This window comes from Octopus sinensis, linkage group LG11, assembly GCF_006345805.1.
Source record: "Octopus sinensis linkage group LG11, ASM634580v1, whole genome shotgun sequence".
Taxonomy (NCBI): Eukaryota; Metazoa; Mollusca; class Cephalopoda; order Octopoda; family Octopodidae; genus Octopus; species Octopus sinensis.
This window is the reverse complement of record NC_043007.1, coordinates 38,250,978-38,270,325: the sequence shown is the minus strand read 5'-3', so window position 1 is coordinate 38,270,325 and position 19,348 is coordinate 38,250,978. Positions and strand designations below refer to the sequence as shown.

General features: G+C 39.4%; 1 protein-coding gene across 3 annotated transcripts in view; it reads right to left on the bottom strand.

Annotated features, from left to right (window-relative positions):
- The window catches only part of LOC115217108 (zinc finger FYVE domain-containing protein 26-like), a 108,877-nt gene that overhangs the window by 34,275 nt on the left and 55,254 nt on the right, over positions 1 to 19,348 (bottom strand). For all 3 annotated transcript variants that reach the window (XR_005001249.1, XR_005001250.1, XM_036507363.1), the window contains exons 20-28: positions 18,653 to 18,754; positions 16,315 to 16,471; positions 14,669 to 15,627; positions 11,196 to 11,435; positions 9,222 to 9,290; positions 7,858 to 8,040; positions 6,435 to 6,530; positions 5,789 to 5,945; positions 734 to 868 (exon numbers count right to left, since the gene is read on the bottom strand). Coding sequence is in view for 1 of the 3 variants with exons in the window: in XM_036507363.1 (XP_036363256.1) it covers positions 734 to 868; positions 5,789 to 5,945; positions 6,435 to 6,530; positions 7,858 to 8,040; positions 9,222 to 9,290; positions 11,196 to 11,435; positions 14,669 to 15,627; positions 16,315 to 16,471; positions 18,653 to 18,754 (2,098 nt within the window). In the remaining 2 variants the exon portion in view is untranslated. The remainder of the gene's footprint in view (positions 1 to 733; positions 869 to 5,788; positions 5,946 to 6,434; positions 6,531 to 7,857; positions 8,041 to 9,221; positions 9,291 to 11,195; positions 11,436 to 14,668; positions 15,628 to 16,314; positions 16,472 to 18,652; positions 18,755 to 19,348) is intronic.

Here is a 19,348-nt window from a genome sequence, read left to right as displayed (position 1 = left end):
ATTTACTTTCTCTTATATTATCACGTACTTAGGGTAGATGCTCCATTTCTATCCAAACAATTTTTCAGAGTACTTTAATTCTTAGAGTACCTTGCACCTTGAATACCACTTGATTACTGGCTTTTATGTCAGATCTTCACCCTTGATTGTTGATCGCCACAATTTTTCCATGGCACACTTTTTTGCCTTTTCTTTCTCTCTACACTGTCACATTCCTTACTACACATGTGCACATGCACACACGATGGGCTTCTTTCAGTTTCTGTTTCCCAAATCCATTGGTCAACCTGCAGATATTGCAGAAGACACTTGCTCAAGAAGCTGTGCAGTAGGACTGAACTTGAAACTATGTGGTTGGGAAGCAAGTTTCTTAACCATATAGCCATGCCTCCACCTATAAATATGCATGAGTGTGTGTGTGTGTGTTTGTAAGTGTCTATTTCTCTATCTGTCTATAGATTGATGCCACTTGAAGAAAAACATGTTTCTGTTTATGCCCCATGACTTAGCAGTGCACAGAATGGCCAAAATAAGTACCAGACTTAAAAGTAAGTACTTGGGTCAATATGATTGACTAAAAAAGAAACCCTTCAAAGTGGTACCCCAGCATGGTTATAATACAATATCTGAAGCAAGTAAAAGCATATAGCAATATTTCATAATTAACAGAGCAGTTGATGTGGATGTATAGCATAATAATAAGAAAGTGAAAAAACATTTAGAGTTAACATACAGGATGTATCGGATCCTCGTCTCCGCATCCGTGTGCTTCCAGTTTCTGACTGATGGTTCTTCGATGCCACACTAACACTATCCAAGTCCTGACGGTCTGACATCAAAGACAATCGGGACTGGCTTCTATCCTTCCCTGAAAATGGTTAAACAGAAATATTTGAAGAAATGCATTCCACACACAATTTGAAATGTTTCAGAAGAGAGAGAGAGAGTGTGTGTGTGTTCCTGTGCATGTATATTTGTAGGGACAATTATTTTAAGGCAAAGCTGTGCACATCACAATGTAATGCTTACATTTATACAAAAAATAAAAAAGATATGCATGTGTGTCTGTATGCATATATGTTTACATGAGTATTCATGCCTGTGTATGTAGGCACTTATGTGTTTGTAAGTGGACATGCTAGTGTGTTTTTGCCCCTATATGTCTATATGCTAAATACATGATATGCCCCACTGGTGGGACCTGGGAAAATTGAGGTGGGGCATAGGATACAAATTGTTTTTAATGGGATATGGACTTCCATTCCGGGGTTGCTTCCCATGAAGACTGCAAATGCTCTCACCATCCATACCCCTCCCTACCCCTAGTCTCGACCTATGTAAGGTAATGTTCATACAGTGCAAAATATGAAAGGCTAGCGTTATGCAGGTTGTACTGAAGGCTACTTTACTACTTCATTTCTTGCACATGAATTCTGCAAATGCGAGCTTTCTTTTCAGGTACACGAAGCTACTGTCCACCGTCCCAGGGTCCTAGAGCCCATGCCTTCCACACCCTCAGGGTTGGCACCCTCAACGTTGGCACTCTGAAAGGTAGGTCTGGTGAGATAGTCGAGATGCTTGAACGGAGATGTGTGGATATATGTTGCATGCAAAAATAAGGTGGAGAGGAGGATCAGCTAGGTTCCTCACAGGCAAGGAACGCAGGTACAAGATTTTCTGGGCAGGAACCTGACGGGGTTGGTGGCGTGGGTATACTTATCGCTGAGAAATGGGTAGATAAAGTAATTGAGGTAATCAGAGTAAGTGACAGAATACTTAAGATTAGATTAGTGCTTCATCATAGTTTTTAGCAACCATTATATCAGCCTATGCTCCTCAGTCGGGGCTACCCGATGGACAGAAAGACCGATTCTATGACACTCTACTGCAGACTACCTCATTGACGAACGACAGAGACCTTATCTTTGTGGCTGGTGACTTCAATGGTCACGTTGGACGACATGCTGGGGGCTTCCATGGCGTACATGGAGGCTATGGCTATGGCTCCCGCAACGAGGAGGGAACCAGGCTGCTGGAGTTCTGCGATGCAAATAATCTTATGATTTGCAACACTAACTTCAGGAAACCTACCAGCCACCTAGTCACTTACCAATCGGGCCAACATACCAGCCAAATTGACTACATCCTTACAAGGCAAAGGGAGAGATGGCTGCTTATAATGCCAAAACCTTCCCAGGTGAAGAATGTACCCCACAACATAGACTGGTAGTTAGTGACTTTAGGATCAGGACTAGGAGGACAACCAGAAGACGACAAATATGGAGAAGAAGGATCTGGAAGCTTAAAGATCCTGCAAATGGACAGAGATTTAGGGACATATTACTTGAAGCCTCTGACGAAGTAGAAGGGGATAGAGCATCACAGGGGGTAGAAGACAGCTGGACGTTTCTAAGGGACAACCTGCTGAGAGCCACTGACCAGATCTGTGGCTGGTGCAAAGTCCCCTCTCGACCTAGAATAACGTGGTGGTGGAACAATATTGTAGACAGGGCTATTAGAGAAAAGACAGGCTTGGAAGGTCTGGAAAAATGGGGGTAGCAGGGAATTGTATCAGACTGCCAAAAGAGAGCTAGGAGACAGGTTTATTTAGCCAGAGGGGAAGCAGATAAGAAAAAATTTGCCAATGTTCTGCGCCGTGAGGACCAAAGACTGGAGGTGTTTCGTGTTGCAAGACAGTGTTTGAGAGAGAATCGTGATGTGGTAGGAGAGAAGTGTGTTCGCATGGAAGATGGTTCACTTGCGCTAAATGAGGATGCGAAGAGAGAGGTTTGGAGATGCCACTATGAAAGGTTGCTGAATGAAGAAAATGAATGGGATAAAGAGAGTCTGCCGAATGTTGACCCAACAGAGGGACCAGCTATCCGAGTTGATAGTTCTGTGGTAGCTAAGGCAATTAGAAGCATGAAGACAGGGAAAGCCCCAGGCCCATCAGGAATCACTGCAGAGATGCTCAAAATGTCTGGTAGTGTCGGCTATAGCCTAGTCACCCATATAGTTAATCAGGTGATACACAAAGGGGTCATACCCAATGACTGGTGTAGCAGTATAATAGTCAACTGCTACAAAGGTAAAGGTGATGCCCTAGATACAAATAACTACAGAGGTATCAAGCTGTTGGACCAGGTGATGAAGGTTACGGAGAGGGTCATAGCCCAACTAATTAGAGAGAGAGTTAGTTTAGATGAGATGCAGTTTGGGTTTGTGCCAGGGAAAAGTACTACTGATGCTATATTCCTGGTAAGGCAGCTGCAGGAGAAATACCTAGCCAAAGATAAGCCCCTGTACCTGGCTTTTGTTGACATGGAGAAAGCCTTCGACAGGGTCCCCCGATCCCTTATCTGGTGGGCAATGAGAAAACTAGGGATAGATGAATGGTTAGTGAGAGCTGTGCGGGCCATGTATAGGGACGCCGCTAGTAGGGTGAGGGTTGGAAATGAGTACAGTGAAGAATTCCGGGTAGAGGTAGGGGTCCACCAAGGCTCAGTACTCAGCCCCCTCCTATTTATCATAGTCCTCCAGGCAATAACGGAGGAATTCAAGACAGGATGCCCTTGGGAGCTCCTCTATGCTGATGACCTTGCTCTAATTGCTGAGTCGCTATCAGAACTGGAGGAGAAGTTTCAGGTGTGGAAACAAGGATTAGAATCGAAGGGCCTCAGAGTCAATCTAGCTAAAACCAAAGTCGTAATCAGTAGGAAGGTAGACAAATCACAAACACCTTCAGGTAGATGGCCCTGCTCGATCTGTAGAAAAGGTGTAGGTAGAAACTCTATAAGATGCAGCAATGTCAAAGGAAGGCTAACTAGGAAGATGGTTTTTGTATGTGGCAGATGCTCAGGAACAATAAACACTGAAAATGCTCTGAGACCAACTTCCGTCACTTTCCAGGGAGAAAAACTAGAAATAGTTGATAGTTTCCGTTACCTAGGTGACCAAGTCAGCAGCGGGGGTGGGTGTGCTGAAAGTGTAACTGCTAGAGTAAGAATAGCTTGGGCAAAGTTCAGAGAGCTCTTACCTCTGCTGGTGACAAAAGGCCTCTCGCACAGAGTGAAAGGCAGACTGTATGATGCGTGTGTACGAACAGCCATGCTACATGGCAGTGAAACATGGGCCGTGACTGCTGAGGATATGCGTAAGCTCGCTAGAAATGAAGCCAGTATGCTCCGATGGATGTGTAATGCCGGTACTCACACTCGGCAGAGTGTAAGTACCTTGAGAGAAAAGCTGGACCTAAGAAGCATCAGTTGTGGTGTGCAAGAGAGACGTTTGCGCTGGTATGGTCATGTGGGCGAATGGATGAAGATAGTTGTGTGAAAAAGTGCCACACCCTAGCGGTTGAGGGAACCTGTGGAAGAGGCAGACCCAGGAAAACCTGGGACGAGGTGGTGAAGCACGACCTTCGAACTTTAGGTCTCACTGAGGAAATGACTAGAGACCGAGACCTCTGGAAGTGTGCTGTGCGCGAGAAGACCCGGCAGGACAAGTGAGTCCACAACCCGTGGCCTTCTACATGGGATGGAGCCAGCCTACGTATGCATACCTTCCCTTCTTGGGACACAAAACTCTACTTGTGAAGACGTGTTGAGGCAAGTGAGGATCAGAATCGAAATCGATCAATGGAAATTGCGGATGTGCTACCAGTGCCGGTGGCATGTCGAAACTCTGCTTGTGAAGACCCATTGAGGCAAGTGAGGATCAGAATCGAAATCGATCAATGGAAATCGATCAATGGAAATTGCAGATGTGTTACCAGTGCCGGTGGCATGTAAGAGAACTTTCCGTTTCGCGACCGTTGCCAGCACCGCCCCGTTTCGTGTCCGTTGCCAGCCTCGCCTGGCCCTCGTGCCGGTGGCACATAAAAGCACCATCCGTTCGTGGCCGTTTGCCAGCTCTGTCTGGCACCAGTGCGGGTGGCACGTAAAAAGCACCCACTACACTCACGGAGTGGTTGGCGTTAGGAAGGGCATCCAGCCGTAGAAACACTGCCAGATTTGACTGGGCCTGATGAAGCCTTCTGGCTTCACAGACCCCAGTAGAACCGTCCAACCCATGCTAGCATGGAAAACGGACGCTAAATGATGATGATGATGATGATGGACTAGTGAAAATCTTTTTTTCACAGCAAACATACTACACCAATACTCAACCTAGCCAAAGCAATCCCTTCAGCCAAGAATATTGTGTGAAGGCTGTTTGCCACAGTATAGAGTTATTCTAATGCCCTAATGTGGTTATTTCTTTAAGGAAAGTATATAATTATGGGATGTTGATACTCAGTATTTAATAGAAGAGTTACTAGTGTATTCTTTTGTATTAAATAACTGTGATAAAATATTAAAAATAATTTTTTTTTTTTTCCAGCCTCCGATGAGACATAAATTGCTCTGAAAAGTCATTGTGGGGCCTGGGAGAAAATAGGTTGGGAAACACTGATGTAGGGACTCTTTACATTTGCTTGATACTGAGCGGTTCTTTGTATGTGATGTAATGTTGCAGTTTGGATATATACAATGATGACGATACTAGATCTAATAGTAGTGGTGTTTGTGATGATGATGATGATCATGACAGTGATGATATGAGCATTCATCTCAGTGTTGAAGACATAACAATGGCATGGATGATAATACTCAGTATTTACAATGAAACCTGAAATACATTTATAAAAAGTGTCAATGAAATCATTTAACAATGAATGAATGAAATAAAAATAATGGGAAAAAAAACACAAGAGAAAAAATTAAGTGAGAATTTTAACAAAGGTTACCTTGAATTAGAACTTGGACTATAGGAAATTCAAGAGCTTTAGTGGCATATTTTGCAACAAGGTCATCAAAATTTTCAATAGAGAAACAAAGACTGCAATCCTGAATGCGTCGGAAGTCATTTTGTATCTTGGAAAACACTTGTCCTGCAAGGTCGGCCTTGATTGAAATGGAATGGAAGCATATGTAAATATTTGAGAGAGAGAGAGAGCACAAATAATCATAATCAACTATGAACCATGTAGTATAGTTTAAGATGGTTCTAATTGCTATGAAGCTAAGTTGGTAGAATTACATACTTTAGGTGATAACCGAGAGAAGGAGAAAGAGAAAGGACAGGAAAAAAGTGCTTGGACTATCAAGGAAAAAAAGAATTTGATTATTTTGGGAGTTTAATAGAGATTAAGAATAGCAAAACTGTAGAACATCAAAACTGACAGTGTTCAATTTCCTGTCTTCTATGGTGACATATATAACACTGCTTGGAAACAGGTGAGAGTTGGCAAAAGGAAAGGCATCTAGCTGTAGAAAATCTGCCTCAATAAATTGCCTGACTTATGCAGGTATGGAAATGTGGATGTTAAATGATGATGATGATGACAGTTAACAAAAAAAAAAAGGGGTCCAATATAAACACTGAAAACTTACCTTCATGTTCATTAGCAGCTGCTCCAACAGGAGTTGTGGGGCTGATACCAAGTGCCGATATTCACCCCTAATAGAGTTGGGAAGACACAGCAAAGCCTAGAACAAAACAGAAAAATAATTGTTTCTAATATAGACAAGAAGCCAGAAATTTGTGTGGGGTTCAAGTCAGCCAATAAAGTGCTGGAAAAAGGGTTGACTGTTAAGTTATTTTATCAATTCTGGAAATATGAAAGGTAACCCTGACTTCAGCAGGATCTGGACTCAGAACACAATGAACAGTACAAATACTGCATGACATTTTGTCCAACATTCTAATGATATTCATTTCTTTATTCTCTAATGATACTACCAATCAACTGCCCTTACCACTAATACTAATAATCCTTTCTACTATAGGCACAAGGCCTGAAATTTGGGGGAGGGGGATAGTCGATTACACCAATTCCAGTACTCAACTGGTACTTATTTTATCAACACTGAGAGGATGAAAGGCAAAGTTGACCTTGGAAGAATTTGAACTCAGAATGTCAAGATGGATGAAATGCCTCTAAGCATTTTGCCTGGCACACTAACAATCCTGCCAGCTTGCCGCCTTTATTATTATTATTATTATTATTGATGATGATGATGATGATGATGATGAAGATGAGGAGGAGGTCTGAAATTTGAGGGAAGGGACAAGTCAATTACATTGACCCTAGTGCTCTAGTGTTACTTATTTTATTGATCCCAAAAAGACAAAAGGCAAAATTAGCCTATCAGCCCAGGCAGAATTTGAACTCAGAATGTAAAGATGGACAAAATGTGCTGCTAAGCATTTTGCTCAGCATGTTAACAATTTTTCCAACTCGCTATTAATAATGATAATGGCTTTAAATTTTGGCACAAAGCTAGCAATTTCAGGGAAGGAAAAAGAGGAGGAGGAGGAATAATGATGATGATGGTGATGGTGGTGGTTTCAAATTTTGCCACAAGGGCAGCCATTTTGGGGGAGGGCATGAACCAATTACATTGACCCCAGTGTTTCCCTGATACTTAATTTGTCAACTTCGAAAGGATGAAAAGCAAATTTGACCTCAACGGAATTTGAACTCAGAATGTAGCGATGGGTGACATACCGCTGAGCATTTTGCCTGGCATGCTAACGATTCTGCCAGCTTGCCGCCTTAATAATAATAATAATAATAATAATAATAATAATAATAATAATAATGATGATGATGGTGAAGGTGATGCTGTAGAATACATGCTGAATTTTGAGATATAAAGGCAAAGTTACTAACCACAATGACTGCAACTAGGGTTTGTATACCAGCCCCTAACAATCAGTCACTTTGTGTCTTACTAACTCTGCAACTCAAACTATAATAAAAAATAAAAAATACATAACAAAAGACACCCTTGAAACATAATAAAGGCTTACCTTGGCTCCGATACAGGTAAGGCGTAACTGTTCTTGTCTCTGTGGGTCCAGGTTGGATTCAAGGTAGTTCAGCATGTAGCTTGCAATGAATAAAATGTCTTGCTGTCGATTCAGAGATTCCATAAGACCATTACAAATTCTCAGACACTTGTATTCATCTTCTGCCTGCATTTTCTCTAAAGCCTAGAATAAATAATATGATTAATTGTAAATGGTTCTGAAGCAGCTCTTTAAGACTTTTAACAGATGGTGTTTCGATCTGGTTTCAAGCCATTAAGTAGATTAGGCATAAATCTTCAGTATATCAGAATATATAAGACAAATATATATTAATATTAAGAAAGTGAGTCAAAAAGTAATGCCATTTTATTTAGGACAGGTATAGTTACCAACACAGGAACATGTATCATACATCAAAATGAAGCTGGTCCTCGGTGGATCACATCCCTACTGTTCAACATAGTCACCGTTTCTCTCAATAGCAATGTTCCACTTTTGAATGAGAGCATGTATCCCTGCCCCGTAAAATTCTGTTGATTGTTCTTTGAGCCACTTCTTCACTACAGTTTTCACTTCCTCGTCGCTGGAATAATGTTTGCCTCTAAAACCCTCTTTCATGGCACCGAAGAGATGATAGTCTGAAGGCGCTAAATCGGGTGAGTGTGTTCGAGCAGCCGATACTGCGATTTTTTAACACCAAGAGGACATCCTCTCTAGCTGGTTAACAATGCACAGCAGCATCTGATAAAACTGTGAGCAGGGGAGTGAACCCATATCATCTCCTAGTGATGGGACCAGCAGCCTAGTCCTCATTTCAGGCTATTTCTACCACTCCTGTAAAAGTGGCTACGGATATTACTTATCAGTACAACTACTGCATTGATCTCTTAGAGAGATTTTAGAACTAGCATTTTTGCTTACATATGCACACACATATATATGAGTCTAGGACATTCCCCCACCCCTGAACAATAATTTGCCAAGGATAATTACCCCTGAGGACAACAGATGATGAGTTAAAACTTCTTAATATATTGGAGAGGGGGTAATTAATTGCTCCAGTTCCCCTTCCAATTGGGGAAGAATGTTGACCTGCTTGCCTAGCCAGCAGGGTGGCATCATTTGAAGGCTGAAACAATGCAAAAGTGCATTGTAACCAGCGATGTGCAACAACATCTGATAGCCTGGTCGGTCACATGATCACATGATGTGTGCTAGTCTCTCAAAACATAAAATACACAAATACCTTGCAGTTTTACATCCACTTTTTAAACTTGAGTATATGTGCATCTGTATGTGCACAAACACATGGATATGTATGTAAATATAAGATAAAAGGAAAGCAATGTTAAAAAAAATCTTACCATGAATGCTTCCTTGGGATCAGAAGGTCCGTGACTGAGAAAGAACATGATTTCTTTCATCTCTATACACTATGAAATAATGTAGTGAAAAAAGTAATGAATGTAGGTACACTGATAACGATAAACAGAAATGACATTCAGGAATCATAAATTAACATAACTTACATACATTAAGTAATGAAACTTACAGCTAAAAGAAAAATGGTTATTTCAGATTCTACAATATTATATATATATATATATTGCAAATTAACACAAATTAACATACATTAAGTAATGAAACTAACAACTTAAAGAAAGGTACTGAGTTTAAATGTTATATTTATTATATGTGTTATAGATTAAATTTTATAAATCATAAATTAATATACATTATGCAATGAGACTAACAGCTCAGAGAATGTTGTTGAGTTTTGAATGGTTTTAGCCATTGTAACTACTTATCTGCTCAGTCAACTAGGCTGATTTACGTAGATTTTTCTTTTCTTTCTGAGCTAACATGAAGAGAATATTTTAAAATATTTGTTTTATCTTCATTTTGTTGATAATATTATTTTTTATAGCAACATCCTTCTTTAACATCTGCAACTGTTGTTATTTAGTGCCAGATTAGCTTTTATTAATTGAAACCTATGAACTATTAACATCCCATCCTTAGATGAGAACAAATTGACTTCCCAGCATTTGGCATTTACTAATTAGTAAAAGGACCTTGTTATTAATCTGCTGTTTGGGGCAAAAACTAACATGAAGTTTTAATTTAAATCACTTCAACCCATTAGTGTTTAAAAAGGACACATCTGGCCCAAATATTCTACCTGTTTTATGTTCAAACTAACCAGATCCAGCCTTTAATACCTACCCTCATGTGAATAAATAAGCATTACATTTGACAGAGTAATCTGAATGCTAAAGCGTTAAAGCCCTTTTGTTACCATATTTCAGTTGAAATATATTACCTTTAACTCTGATCTTTTACTTGTTTCAGTCATTAGGCTGTGGCCATGCTGGGGCATTGCATTGAAGAATTTTAGTTGAAAGAATTGATTCCAATATTTATGTTTTTAAAGTATTGCTTCTTATTCTATTGGTCTCATTTGCTTAACTGATAAGTTATGGGGACATAAACACAAACACACACACACACACACACGCATATATATATCTATATATACATATATGATGGGCTTCTTTCAGTTTCTGTCTACCAAATCCATTCACAAGGCTTTGATTGCCCCAAGGCTATAGTAAAAGACACTCTCCCAAGATGCCACACAGTGGGACTGAACCTGGGACCATGTAGTTGGGAAGCAAGCGTCTTACCACACAGCCATGCCTGAACCTTTGTTTCAATTAATTTTTAAAATAATGAAGAAAGTAATAAAAAAAATTTGTCATTATCAAGCTGGTGTTTGGAACAAAATCTGACATGAAATTTTGATGGGAGGCTTTAATCTTTATATATAAAAGTCAAGTTGTGTGTCTGTCTCCTACGATTTAGATTCCTAACTACTTTGCGGTGCAGTGTAACCAAAACCGGGTATCCTATAGTCGTGATTCATATCGAGCCCTTCTGGGTATTAGCGTGCGTCTATGATGAGTCTACTATTTAAAAAAAAATTTACCATCATTTTTTTCCATTTTAATTCATTTTTTTCGCTATTATATAAGGGAAGTAACTCTCTAAAAATGTCTATGATGAGTCAACGATTTAAAAAAAAATTTACCATAATTTTTTTCCCATTTTTAATGCATTATTTTGCTATTTTTAGGCTATAACTCTCTAAAAATGCTTATATAGTTATTCCCCTTAGAAACCCGAGCAACGCCGGGCGATACTGCTAGTTTATAATACATTTAAACAAGAAGTTTGTATCACAGGACCAGGAAGTGACCTCAGATGGATTGTTACCAAAAGGCTTCAAAACTTTAACAGCAAAATAAATAAACAAATAAATATGTTTAAAAGGTTACCTCAAGCAACGGCAAGTCAACAGAGAAGAAGTCTGCCCACTCTCGAGCTGTGTCAAAGTCTTCAGCCTCAAGTATGACAGAAAGGACGCTGGCGGGGTTCGAAGTTGACAGTGATGGTATGTCAGTCCAGCAATGAAGACATTGCAACATACCGGAAAGTTCATTTTCCTTCTCATATGGAGCAATTCCTGTGCAGTCAAAAGAGGCCCGCTTTTCTACAGTGGAAACACACTCTGAGACCTAAAGAGGGAAATAACAGAAAAATAAGGAATTGAGAAAAATTAAGGTTACAATATTAATCTTTTTGATTTTTGTTTTAATTTCTTAAGGATCTTTGACAGAGAAGGAAAGACAGTGCATCTGACTTCCCACATGAGCACGAAACTGGTAGGTGTAAAGGAAGGAGAGGTATTCTAAGACTCGCGGTCTGGTCTGAATGATGTAACTGAGAGGTCTTGACAAAAGAAATTCAAGGGTCAGATGGTAGGGTTAAACTAAACAATGGCTTACAAAAGAATTTTCCTCAAATCAAGTGAGTGTGTGTGTGTGTTGGGTCATCCCATAAATAATGTGGTTTCTTATACTTATTTTATTTTTAAAAATTAAGAGAAAGTTCTTTTTTAATCTGAAATATACTCTCCTTCATTTTCTACAATGTTCTTCCATCTATCTGGTAGACTTGGGTAAGTATTTTCTACTTTGGGCTGACCAAAGCCTTGTGAGTGGATTTTGGTAGATGGAAATTAAAAGAAACCTGCCGTATATATACGTATATATTCACACACCATTATATACACACCTGCCGTATATATACGTATATATTCACACACCATTCACACACCATTATATATGTATGTATGTATGTATGTATCTATTTGTATGTGTCATTGTGCTTGTGTTTATTCCTCCACCATCGCTTGACAACCGATGGTAGTGTGTTTATATCCCTGTAACTTGGCAGTTCAGCAAAGGACACCGATAGAATAAGTACTGGTACTTTAAAAAAATGAATCAGTACTGGGGTTGATCCACTCAACTAAAAATTCTTCAAGATGGTGCCCCAGCATGGCCACAATCTAATAACTAAATCAAGTAAAAGCTAATAGATAACTGAATTTAATCTAACAGTTTCACCATTCTAATGAACCCAAATCCCTGAAATATTAAGGCCTCCTGCAATATTCTGGGACTAGTAGCACCCTACTGTCTGTCGGTGTGAAAACTCTAAGCTTATTGCTTAGAGCAAAAGATAAACTCTCATGTTGATTTCGACATATGAGTGTCCAGTTGTTTGATCAACAAGACAGCCTATTCATTGAATTAGTGTGTGAAGTGGCTGAGTATTCCAAAGACACATGTACCTTTAACATAATCCTCATGTAGAATGAGTGTGACAGTGTGACAAAGCCAGACTTTTGAATTATACATACATTCCATCTGATGAGCTTTTATACAATATCCTTCAGGTAGAATTCTTCTTTAAGCATGCCATATAACCCCTCATAACATTTTTATTTTTGGGAATTAAAAATAAATAAATAAATGCGCCCTTTTAAAGCCTAGCCAGGCTCATTGGCCCGGTTTCCCGGTTTCAATGGCGTATGTGTTCCCAGCTGGACAGGACGCCAGGCTATCGCAGTGTTACTCATTTTTGCCAACTGTGTGAACTGGAGCAACGTGAAATGAAGTGTTTTGCTCAAGAACACAACATGTCGCCTGGTCCAGGAATCGAAACCACAATCTTATGATCATGATGCTGACACCCTAACCACTAAGCCACATGACTCCACATTTTTTGGAATTAGCAGAAATTTTTGCGAATTTATGTTCTACACATGGGAATTCATACGATTATGCAAGAACCAAAAATGAAAAAAAAACAATTTTTTGTGTGTGTGATTTAAGGGTTATTTAGCTGGGTTTTTTTAGCACATCTGAAGACCACCTGATACCCTCTTCGCTTTTTTGTCACTCTGATGTACTGATGTTTTTCCATATCTTCCTCCCCATAAATACATTTAATAGTCTATTGCTCGGATTTAAACAAAAAATTTGCACTCTTCATACTTCAAACTCTGATTTAAAAAAAAAATTTGGAAAATTAAAAGAAAAAAATTATTTTTTAATTTAAAAGATTAAAAAGAAAATTTTTTTTATAATCATATGAATTTTCTGAAAATTTCAAAAAATAAAAAAGTTATGAGCGCTTAATATGGTGTGTTTAAAGCTCCAAATTCCCAAATCCAATCACAAGGCTTGGATTTATCTGAAGGCATGGTAAACAGTACTTGGGACCTCATGGTTGTGAAGCACCACTTAGCCATGCCTGCATCCACTTCAGAGCAAATAATTCATATTCTATATAAAGTATACTTCAGGTTTCAGTTAATAAAGGTTTTATTAAATAACCAATAAAACCTAGAATTAACAATGTCTGAACCAAATATCTGATGCCTGTCAGAAAAAAAAAAGTTCTTCAAGGTTTTTTGTTTCAGCTTTTCACATAACCACAATACTGGAGTGAGTCTCTATTGCCTTATTTAGACTTATTGCCAGAACAGAACTGTAAACTGACAAAACATCTATTATATAATGGTCCAGTTTTACAAGTATAAGACTAATTTCTTCCTTTCCCTCTCTTTTGTAGGTGTGTGTGTGCGTATATATCTCTATATATATAAAATAAAATACAAAATGGGACTAGAACGCAAAACATCCGGATAACTAGGTGATACAAAAAAGGACAACAAAACATCCAGTTAGACGATACAAAAAAAAACACAGATGGGTCATTTGAAGCCTTTTATCTTCAGTTAAGAACCGGATCATCCTTGCCATTTCGGCTGATTAATCTTGAGATTGCTCCAATCTGGCCAGCCCCAACGAAAAACTAAGCTAAGAGCATTAGATTCCTTGGAAAAAAGCATCGAATATATACGAAACAAGGACGGAAAAACAGACAATGTTACACAAATATAAATAATAATAATAACAGGACATAACAACAGGCATCTTTTGACTGGGGACGAATTATATACACACACACACACACACACATATATATATATATGCACACACACACATATATATATATATATATATATATATATATATATATATATACATACATACATACATACATACATACATACATACATATGCACCCACATAAATGTACAAACATTCACAACACCTTCCAGACAGCATCCATCTAGCAAATTTCGTTCACAAGGCATTGGTCAGCCAAAGACTATACTGTGGATTAATAGAGATATTTTTGGGAGAAAATTAACGATTTATTCTGAAAAGTGATTTTAATCAATCACATAGTTTCCCTCTTTGTTGCAGTTCAGGTTGAAAATCCCTAGTGTGTATGTTATATGAAAAGGGGACATAAACGAAGAAAAATGCAGAAAAGAGAATAAAATAAATCAAAATATCTAAAAAAATGAAAGGAAAGCAAATTGAAATACCTTACAAAATATCTTGAGTTGCTTTAATTTGGAAATCACAGCTGAACGAAGTTGTACAGAAAGTTCTTTGGAAAGACACGCTTCCAAAAGTTCAATCCCTTTCTTCAACGGAAGGCCCCTTACAATATTCAAAATGGTCCGCACTTGGATTTCACTGTTGTAGAACATCTTGGCATAAGCCTCTAGTTTTTTGTCTTCTTCATCACACGCTTTTTTGGCAAGGCAACATAGAACGAAATCATGGAGCAGGATGAAATCACCATTCTCTTGTTTCAGAGTCACCGGTAGACTGTCTATGATGTTCAATGCTTGCAGCCATTTTCTGGAATGTATGCATTCATTGAGTAAACGAGAAACCACCGATAAGTATTTCTTGCTGTCTGGCAAGCTGAGAATGGCCATTTTGATATCACAGGAAATTTCCGAAGACATAAACTTCAACAGGGCTTCATCTCCAAAATTTACATCCGAGTGTTCTGTTTGAACCAGGGGTATTATGTTTTGCAGCAAGCGTTGTTTCAGGACAGGGAAGTCAACAGACAGTTTTTGGTAGCGGTAGCTTTTGATATCAACCAGGCTTATATCAGATACTGAAGATTTGGACTTCATCCAGGACTCGTCATCATTTGCTTGTTCATCCTCTTCAAGACTGTCCTCCTGGCTGTTGCTATCAAGGTCGTCATGGCACACAAGACTGACCAATGTGGCAACAAGTGGAGATTCAGATTTGATGTATTCCAGGGCATTGCTGGTCAGTTTGAACATTGAGTAGTCTGCTTCAAGTTTGGAGGAAGAAGCATTGTACTTAATGTTCTGCTCATGGTTCAAGCTCACCGTATGGGATCTTTCAGACTTCTCCATCACTTTCTTCAAATGACTCGGATCAAATATGTACAAGAATTTGGTATCATTAGTCTGGGGCAGCACTTTCAGGCTTGAATCTCGATCAGTAGTGGGGTCTGAAATACATGTGAAGAGAGGTAAGAGATGGGGAGGAGAAAGGGTGATGGTAAAATGTGGGGTAAAGATCAAGTTTGGGGAGAGGGAGGGTATGACGAGGGGCAGAGCAGGGAGAGGGTGGGCATAGAGAAGAGGAAAGCAGGGAGTAGGCAGGTATAGAGAGGAGCAGAGTTGGAAGAAGCTGAGGAGTCAGAAGATAAAGGTGGGGCAACAGGTGGGCAGAGGAGAGGGTTAAGAGATGTGGAGACAGGTAGGAGGTGGGGAGAGGATAAGAGGTAGGGGAGAGGACAAGAGGTAGGGGAGAAGACGAGAGGAGGTGAGAGGTGAAGAGATAGGTGGGGGAAGGGGAAGAGTGAGAAATGGAAAAAGAAATGATAAGTGGAAGAGAGAGGTGAGAAGTTGGGGGAGAGAGATTAGAGGTGTGAGGTGAAGAGAGAGAGAGAGAGAGAGAGAGAGAGAGAGAGAGAGAGAAAGAATAGAGGAAGAAGGAGAGAAGAAAAGGATAGTGAAGGAGAAAAAAAAGATAGTGATAGAAGAAAAGAAAAGGAAATACAAGAGAGAAAAAAAAGAGAATATGGGGAAAGAAATGGTGAGAGAGAGAGAAAGAGAGATGGAGAGAGCAGAGAGTTGTGTAGGGAGGGGGGCAGTAAAGGGAAGCAGAAGCTAAAGAAACTCATGTTACTTACTTTCAAGAAAATCAGTTAACTTGGTTGCAAGTTCAGTATCAGCATGGTCCCTAATGTACAGCAACAGTTCCTCCCATGGGGAGTTATAGTAGACTTTGGCTTCCTCCGAGCTGGGGAAATCATGTTGGTACTCACACAGAAGGTCAGGAACCAATACCTGTACACAGCACATAAATCATTGAATCAATATCAAAACTGTCAGTTCAAGTCACCCCAAAACACCAAACCACTTTTCCTTTTGGCTATCTTATTCTTTGTAACATTATTTTCTCTATATCAAGATTTTTCTTTTCCTCTGCCTTTTTTCTTTCTTGGAAAATTTTGCAAATTACATGAACTATATACTCTTGTACTTGTTTCAGTATTTTGACTGTGGCCATGCTGGAGCACCGCCTTTAGTCGAGCAAATCGACCCCAGGACTTATCCTTTGTAAGCCTAGTACTTATTCTATCGGTCTCTTTTGCCGAACCGCTAAGTTACAGGGACGTAAACACACCAGCATCGGTTGGGGGGGACAAACACAGACACACAAACATATACACACACATACATATATATATGCATATATATGACGGGCTTCTTTCAGTTTCAATCTACCAAATCCACTCACAAGGCATTGGTCAGCCCGAGGCTATAGTAGAAGACACTTGCCCAAGGTGCCACACAGTGGGACTGAACCAGGAACCATGTAGTTAGTAAGCAAGCTACTTACCACACAGCTACTCCTACGCCTTATTATTTGATAATGAAGAATTAAAATAATATTGGATCAGTCCTCCTCATCATTTTACATCCACTTTTCCATACTGACATGTCTAGGATAGAATTTTTAAAGCAGCATTTTATGACCAAATGCCTTTCTTGTTGGCAACAAAAAGGGCTGTACTTATGCATGCAAGGATGTGCTGCTGCCACCACCATCATATTCATCATAATCCTTATTCTAGTGTCCATTTATAATTATTATGTGATGACAGGACAAACCCACACACTGCCAGAAGAATTGCCACTAAGGATGGATGAGGAGCAGATGGTAAGGAAGGTGATGAAGGCTGAACCAGAGAACCAGCAGAACCAGAGGCAGACCTCGTTTTTTGTGGATGGATGGAGTGAGGAAAGCTTTGGTGGTGAGAGGTGTCAGAATGAGAGAGGCAAGAGAGTTTATAAATGATAGGAAAGCTTGGAGAGGGTTTATGGACGGATGATTTTTGGTGTTGCTCAAAGGGGTACGGAACCAGCATGATGTGACAGGGGTAAACCAGCATAGGCTGTTGGGCCCCACTACTGATATTGCAGGTTGTGTTCTATGCCTTAACCCGAGCATAGAATGGGGCCCACCCCTTTGAGCTGGAAATGGATGAAATGCTTGGTGTGTGTCTTGTTGTGGCTACCCCATCCTAAAAAAAATGGGGAATAGGCCTGGGTATATTTATGTATTTTGTTCAACATACTAATGATGCTGCTAACTCACTGTGTTAACAATAATAATAATAATAATAATAATAATGGTTTCAAGTTTTAGCACAAGGTTAACAGGTTTGGGGTATGTGGCTAAGTTGATTACATTGACCACAGTGTTCAACTAGTACATATTTTATCGACCCCCAAAAGATTGAAAGGCAAAGTCAACCCTGGCAGAATTTGAACTCAGAATGTAATGATGAATGAAATGTCACTAAGCATTTTGCCCAGCAGGCTAATGATTCTGCCAGCTTACTGCTTTAATACTAATACTAGTAATGAATGATGATGAGAACAGTGACGAGAAGCAAGGTGAAGAAAGGCAGAACTAAGGGAAGTGAGGTTAGAGCTACAATGAGATAAGGAGAGGTGAGATGTGATAAAGCTTGACAGATAATATGATGTGAGATGAACTGAGTTGGAGTGAAGTAGAACGAAGTGAGGTCGGGTGATGTAGAGTGGATGTAAAGTGAAGTGGTAGTAGAACTATCGTGAGATAAAGTGAGGAGTGTTGAAAAGATGTGAGACGAGATAGAGTAAGGTGATGTGATGCAGAACTAGACTGAGCCAAGATGTGGTAAGGAAGAGCTAGACTGAGGTGAGGAAGAGCTGGATTGAAGTGCGGAAGAGCTAAACTGAAATGAGGAGTGAGAACTAGAGGTGAAACAGGCAAGATCTAAAAAAAGGTGAGGTGAGACAGAATTAGATGAGATGAGGCGTAGCAAAGTTAGATTAAAGTTAGAGGTGAATGACATTAGGCAGAGTTAAAGCGAGGTGTTTGAGCAACAAAAAGGTGAAGCAACAAGTGTGAGAGAGGAAATCATGATAAGAAATATCGGTTAAGTAAGGGGAAGAGGAAATAAATTGGAGACTTACTGTGCTGTGTCCAGCTGAGGAGACATTAACACTAACTGTATTACTCAGGTATGACCTCTCAGCAATCTCCAACTGGTGAGACAGCAGTTCTGGTGTTAATACCTGTAAATAACATGTTGGCATTATGTAGTCAGTTACACCTGCTTTTACATCTCTTGTTTTTGTGGTAGCTGTCATTTTGTATAAATGTTTGATTTTTTATTACCCACAAGGGGCTATACATAGAATGGGACAATACAAACAAGACAAACATAAACTCGGGGAACTTAAAATACAAAAAGATGAATTAAGATGAAAAAAATTTTTTAAACGAATGAAAATATGAAAAGATATAAATGAGGAGCAATGCCCATTCGACCCCCGAAGTCAAGTGAAGCTTTGTCAGTGAACAGGTCGCGGTCTCAAAGTGACGAAAGTATTTTGACAAATTAAATTTAAATGTTGAAGTAAATCTAATGGTTTTGTGTGCTTCTTAAATGGCTTATAAACACCTTCCATGCTGCAATTGTTTTCGTTCCAGCACATGATATCAGATCAGGTCACTTGCTATGCAAGTACATCTCCGTAATTTTTTTTTCCTTCTTTCATAAATGAATATCACAAAAATTACAATTGAATTTTTCTTTTTAGTCTCTCATAATCCATTATGGTAGGTCGGCTTTCATGCAGCCGACACCATTTCACCAGTATAAATTT